General features: G+C 40.2%; 1 protein-coding gene across 2 annotated transcripts; it reads left to right on the top strand.

Annotated features, from left to right (window-relative positions):
• Window positions 1-792: 792 nt before the first annotated feature.
• On the top strand, window positions 793-5,181 carry icmt (isoprenylcysteine carboxyl methyltransferase). Of its 2 annotated transcripts, XM_061791934.1 has the most exons (6): window positions 877-1,043; window positions 1,471-1,559; window positions 1,636-1,720; window positions 2,245-2,433; window positions 3,283-3,500; window positions 3,775-5,181. In XM_061791934.1, the coding sequence occupies exons 1-6, from the start codon at window positions 1,022-1,024 to the stop codon at window positions 3,952-3,954; spliced, it is 783 nt and encodes a 260-aa protein (XP_061647918.1). In that variant the 5' UTR covers window positions 877-1,021; the 3' UTR covers window positions 3,955-5,181. The 2 variants fall into 2 exon arrangements, with proteins under 2 accessions (XP_061647908.1, XP_061647918.1); XM_061791924.1 differs by lacking the exon at window positions 1,636-1,720 and having other exon boundaries at window positions 793-1,043; window positions 2,264-2,433.
• The last annotated feature ends 514 nt before the right edge of the window (window positions 5,182-5,695 follow it).

Below are 5,695 nucleotides of genomic sequence, written 5' to 3'. Positions count from 1 at the left end.
GTCCGGGTGCATTTTCAATAAATATCAGAGGAATTAAAAGATAGTTGGAGCCGCTTAGTACCTATCAAAGTCGTACTGCCACCTCTGCTCTGAAGAGATGTGAAAATGGCTATGCACGCACCTCATCCAACCTGATGAATCGTGAGAGCTGCTGCAAAGAAGAAAGGGTAAAACTGCCCAAGAATAGAGGTGCCAAATTTGATACATCATACTAATATAGGTTGTATTTGCTGTTAAAGGTGTATCAACAAAGTATTGAGAAATGACTGGGAATAGAAATGTACGTTTTTATTTTTTTTATAAATTTGCAAACATTTCTAAAAAAAATAAATAAATAATGTATGTTGTCATTATGAGGTGTTGTGTCAAGGGCGAAAATATTTTCCAGTTTTGAATAAGGCTATGAATGCTAAGTGTGGAGAAAGTAAAGAGCTGTGAATACATTCTGGGTGCAGTGTAATAAATGTGTAATTGTCTGACTAATCTCATGCACCAAAGTTAATAGAAATTTGGGACAATCGTTTGTTTAACATTATATTTCTTCGGTATTGGACCGGGTTGATAATGGGACGATATTGCCGTTGACAGCACGGAAAGACTGCAATGGAATCGGCTGAGGAAGTTGTAAATCGGTGATGATGTCACAGGCATGCCGAAAGTCGTAACAACTTTCTGTTCCAGTTGCTTGTTTTCTAACGGGATATGAAAAATGCCTACATCTGACTATAACACGAACTGAGCATCAGAAATCCCCACTCCGCTTTGTTAGTTGAATGCACCATGATAAAATCTCGCGATAATTTGTGCTTGAATCCATTTCCATCATGGCAGGGAGTAAGTTGGTACTTGAGGGAGCTGTAAGTATTAAGAGCTTTATACTAGGTCTCAGCGTTGTGATAATACCTTTGGTGAGGTCCTACTTTGGTCACCTTGACTGGGTCTTCGATTACCTGACGGAAACTCCTGGAAAAATAGCAATTTGTTTGCATATTGCAGTTATCAATGGCCTCCTGTTAGTCATATGCAGGGGACCTCTGTACAAGGTAAGCGTCAAGGCTAGCTAGCGAACTTTCATTCTAGTTATGTTTTATAAGGAATGAAGAATTCAAGTACCTTCGAATACGAATTTGTGTTACGTGCCACATTTTAGACCGCTAGCTAGCACTGCAATAGCAGTCCACGTTGGTAATCCTATTAGCAGCCCAAGTAGAACGAGACAGCTGGTGTTATGGTGGCGTTTCGAGCTGCAATGACCTACAGACATTACTATTTATTTTGATTTAAGGCCCTTGACGAATGTTTCAGTGTCTTTAGACGAAATGCCGCACATAAATTTAAAGTCGTAGATTTTAGGCCATAAGTGAAATAGAAAAGCATCAAATTTTCATGATCAAATTGAGAGCAAGCAGTTCGCCAGAATTACTTCAAACTTCACAGAAAACCAAAGTTTTTTTGTCTTGTTTCTTTTAGGTTGCAGTAAGAGCCTGCTTTCTTGGAGTCATTTTTGGTTGTGGTCTAATTATAAGCTGTACCGAAACCACTTGGACACATTTTGGCTGGTATGTAAATGAATATTATATAAAGTTAGAGAGAGCTATGCCTTTATCATGGAATCCTTGTTTACAAAATGTACAGGGGTGCTCCTGTGCCTGCATGCATGCTTACTCAACACAAATACCCCCCTGCCACAGTATCTACAACAACTTCACAGAGCAATCAAGTATGTGGCATTTATCAGAAAATAGCATTGTTAGAAAACGCTAATCTGTGTAGTTTACAAAATGTAATGGAGATCTGGTTACCTTTTGGCTTTAAAATGATAGCAGAGACATCGCACCCATGGGGAACGTGGGTGTTTTTGTTTGATAGCATTTTAGACAGTGTTGCTTCAAAGTGGCTGTGGCTCAGCGCCCTGCCTAGCTCATCACGTCATGGGCGTAAAGACTTGAGGTGGTTATTAAGTAGATTATTATCCAGCTGAGTCCTAACAGTGGGGCGGAAGTGTAGAACAGCTTGCTCACAGATCTATAGTAATAAGCAGGTAGCAAAATATTTACTTGGTTGTGAAATTTCACACTTGATTGGTCGGTAGGCAGTGGGCACAATCAATTAGTCAATGTTCCATATTATGTCCCCTTTGAAATTAAATCCCATAGTTTGAGCATTACTCGCAGGTTCTCCTTCTTTAAGACCCTGTATTATATGTTGCAATGTGTTTGCTGGTTAGAGCTTAAACATGTGTAGTGCTGTCACCTCTGTGCAGGTATATGTGCTCGCTGGCGTTCTTCCACTACTCCGAGTACTTGGTGACGGCTATTATTAACCCTCGCAGCCTGTCAATGGACTCGTTCCTGCTTAACCACAGTGTGGAGTATACGCTGGCTGCGGTCTCATCATGGCTTGAGTTCACTGTGGAAAATCTAACATTTCCAGGTCGGTGTGCGTTGGGCAAGTAGCTCCTGAATGTAAAATATTACGAGTTACTAGTAGTAGTTATACATTACAACTAGTAGTAATTTTTGATATTGCTATATCACTCTCTGAAAGGTTAATGCAATTTGATGCAAACACCTGAAACAAGATATTAAAGATGAGGCTAACTTTCTGTTGAACGTTTGTGTCTTACCTCACTAAATCAAAACAAAACAAAAAAATAAATAAAATTACAAAATCATTTGCTAAAAATGTCTTTCAGTTCTCCTTATATTGCCTTTTAGCCATCCATGATCCATTTCTATACCGCTCGTCCTCATTAGGGGGCACAGTGTGACTATTTTTCTTAGACAAATATAATCGTATTTATTTCTATTAAATTTTTGGTCCTATAAAATCAAAACCATTAATCATAGACTACTATCATAACCATAAACGTGGTGCTGCTTAAACTGACCTCGTGGGTAATTTGCGCTTTTGCGTGTAATTGCATGTACCCAAATAGTACCTGACCACCAAGAGCGATCTGGAATGTGACTGGCTGCACACAAAGAAAAAAACACCAATATAATGTATCGTCGCTCGTCTTTTTAGTATCACTGTCTGCTGTAAAATACACTCGTACAACAATCTTAGTTAGCTGTGTGTATAGGGCAAATTTACGAAATTACATTGGCAGCTTTGTATAATTCAAAAGAAGAGCTTAATTCATAGTTGTGCATTTTGTTTCATACATTCCAATAAGCAAGAGAGTATTTGGTCAATTATAATTGTTCAAAGATGAAAATTTTGTAGTGTCAAAAGCTGTTATTAAACATGTTCCGAATTCCTGTTTGACTTGTCTTTCAGAGCTGAAGCAGCTGAGCTGGTTGAGCTTCATGGGTCTGCTCATGGTGTTGTGTGGTGAGGCCCTCCGCAAGGCAGCAATGTTGACAGCCGGCTCCAACTTCAACCACATTGTCCAGAACGAAAAGGCTTACAGTCACGTGCTGGTCACCAGTGGGGTCTACGCTTTCTTTCGACACCCCTCCTATGTGGGCTGGTTCTACTGGAGCATTGGAACACAGGTCTGATTATCATAAATGCTCATATACCATCAGTACCGCAACTGTTGTCATATATGTGTATTGAGAGTTTATACTCAATGTATGAATTAATTCAAATGATAAAAAGCATACCGAACTAACCTAATCTTAAATATAAGAATTATTTTTATTTGGTGGGAAAAAAAACACTATGTTGGGTTTCACAGTGATTTGAAGTCATTTGAAAGAGTGTTTTTTGGGTCAGGCCTTGTTGGATAAAATGGTAGCTAACCAGTTGTATTACTGTTCGCTGTAGGTGGTGCTGTGCAACCCAGTATGTACACTGGGCTACACCATCGCCAGCTGGAGGTTCTTTCGGGAGCGGATTGAGGAGGAGGAGATTTCTCTCATCAATTTCTTTGCTGAGGAATACGTGGAGTACAAGAAGCGGGTTCCCACCGGGCTGCCCTTCATCTCAGGCATCCGTGTCAACTAGTAGGACCGCAACTCTTGAGGAGTGTACTTGACTCAAAAAGCAGGCCAGACTGTTGTGTCTGCGTGGTCGCAAAGAATTCTGCGAGCTGACCCACTAGCTAGCACAGTCCAGCAAGCAAGTGGACTCCTTTTACTTGACGAAAATCTACAATCCAGTTAGAGAGACCAAAACCTTTAACCATCTTTGCGTGTACTCTAGTAGCACTTGTTTGCATGCTTTGACCATGCTAGCTGTTAAACAACAACCAGGTGTCAATAGAGACTGGATGGTGTCTGTATAGGGAGACAGCAGCATTGTGAGGGACTTACAGGCATTACCATAGTTAGCTGGCAAAAAAGGGATTGGATACAAATATCACCCGTTTCTTTACACACATCATCCCAGCATGTCAAGTCAGATTGCAATTAGATGCTCCTTGACATGCCTTTTTTTGTTTTATTTTCTGTACCGGCTGTCTTGCTTCCACAGAACTGGATCTGATGCTGTTACTACCTCTGTAGCTGGCTTTTCTCACCCACTTTTTTTATGCTCGGTTCTGCACATTTTTCGCCATTTATATTTGTGAATTGTGACATTTCAGCCTGGAAAGGCACTAGGGCTACCTAGGAAGATGACAATTCACCCTAACATGCACAGATGGCATTCAGTCAGCCACCACTTTCAAATCAGGAGCACTGAGCGCACACCCATCCGATGATGAGAGGTTGAGAACATTACAACAAAGGAAGGCTTCAAAGCGGCAGGTCCAGTCCGACATCCTCGTGCTCTGCACAGATGATGCTAAGCACTGCCCTATGTTTTTGGAATATTTTTTTACGGATCTCTCATATGTAGCAATGTTTCAAAAAAATATTGGAGTTGACAATTTTTTTTCCCTATTATTTATTTTATTTTTTTAACTGATTGCCTGCACCCATTTTGTCAATTTTACCCCATCCAGAGCAATGTTGGTATGTAGGGCTGTTGAAATAAATGTTGGTAACACTGCATTCAGAACAGTCAGGTGGTCAAAGACTGAATTTACACTAAAGTTGAGTTGAACACTGTTCAGTATGTGTAATCCATTTTATGACCTTCACTCAGGCTAAAAACCATCACACAGTCACATCATTTGTTGTAATAAACTTTATCTTTGGCTTTTTATGAGTAGGCCTCATACCTACTAAGGGTTCTTCTCATTTGTATGGTTTTATTTCTGTATAATGTATTAAATTATTTGAGACTTCAGTAAGTGTTGACTTCACGCCATTTGTTTACAGCTTCCAATACTGAAACAATAATATGTTTGCATAGATTAGTTAATAAAATGATTTTGTCATTCACATAGTGGTATTTGACGAAACTTTAAGACAATCTGAATTCCAAAGGTGGCATGGTGGGTGACTGGTTAGCACATCTCCCTCACAGTTCTGAGGTTCCATGTTCAAAGTTTGCATTCTCACCTTGTTCCTGTGTGAGTTTTCTCTAGTTACTCTGGTTTCCTCCCATATTCCAAAAACATGCATGGTAGGTTGATTGAAGACTAAACTGTCCGTAGGTGCGAATGTGAGTGTGAATGGTTGTCTGTGTCCTGCGATTGGCTGGCGACCAGTTCAGGGTGTAACCCGCCTCTTGCCCGAAGTCATCTGAGATAGGTGGCAGCATCCCCGAGACCCAAGTGAGGATAAATGGTTCGGAAAATGAATGGATGAATTCTAAGAGTTGGGTGGCTCTGTAAATGTCAATAAATAAATTAGAAAGC

The sequence above is a fragment of the Phyllopteryx taeniolatus genome, chromosome 1, assembly GCF_024500385.1.
Source record: "Phyllopteryx taeniolatus isolate TA_2022b chromosome 1, UOR_Ptae_1.2, whole genome shotgun sequence".
Lineage (NCBI taxonomy): Eukaryota > Metazoa > Chordata > Actinopteri > Syngnathiformes > Syngnathidae > Phyllopteryx > Phyllopteryx taeniolatus.
Note: the sequence above shows the minus strand (reverse complement) of the source record. Positions and strands in the feature narration are given on the sequence as shown.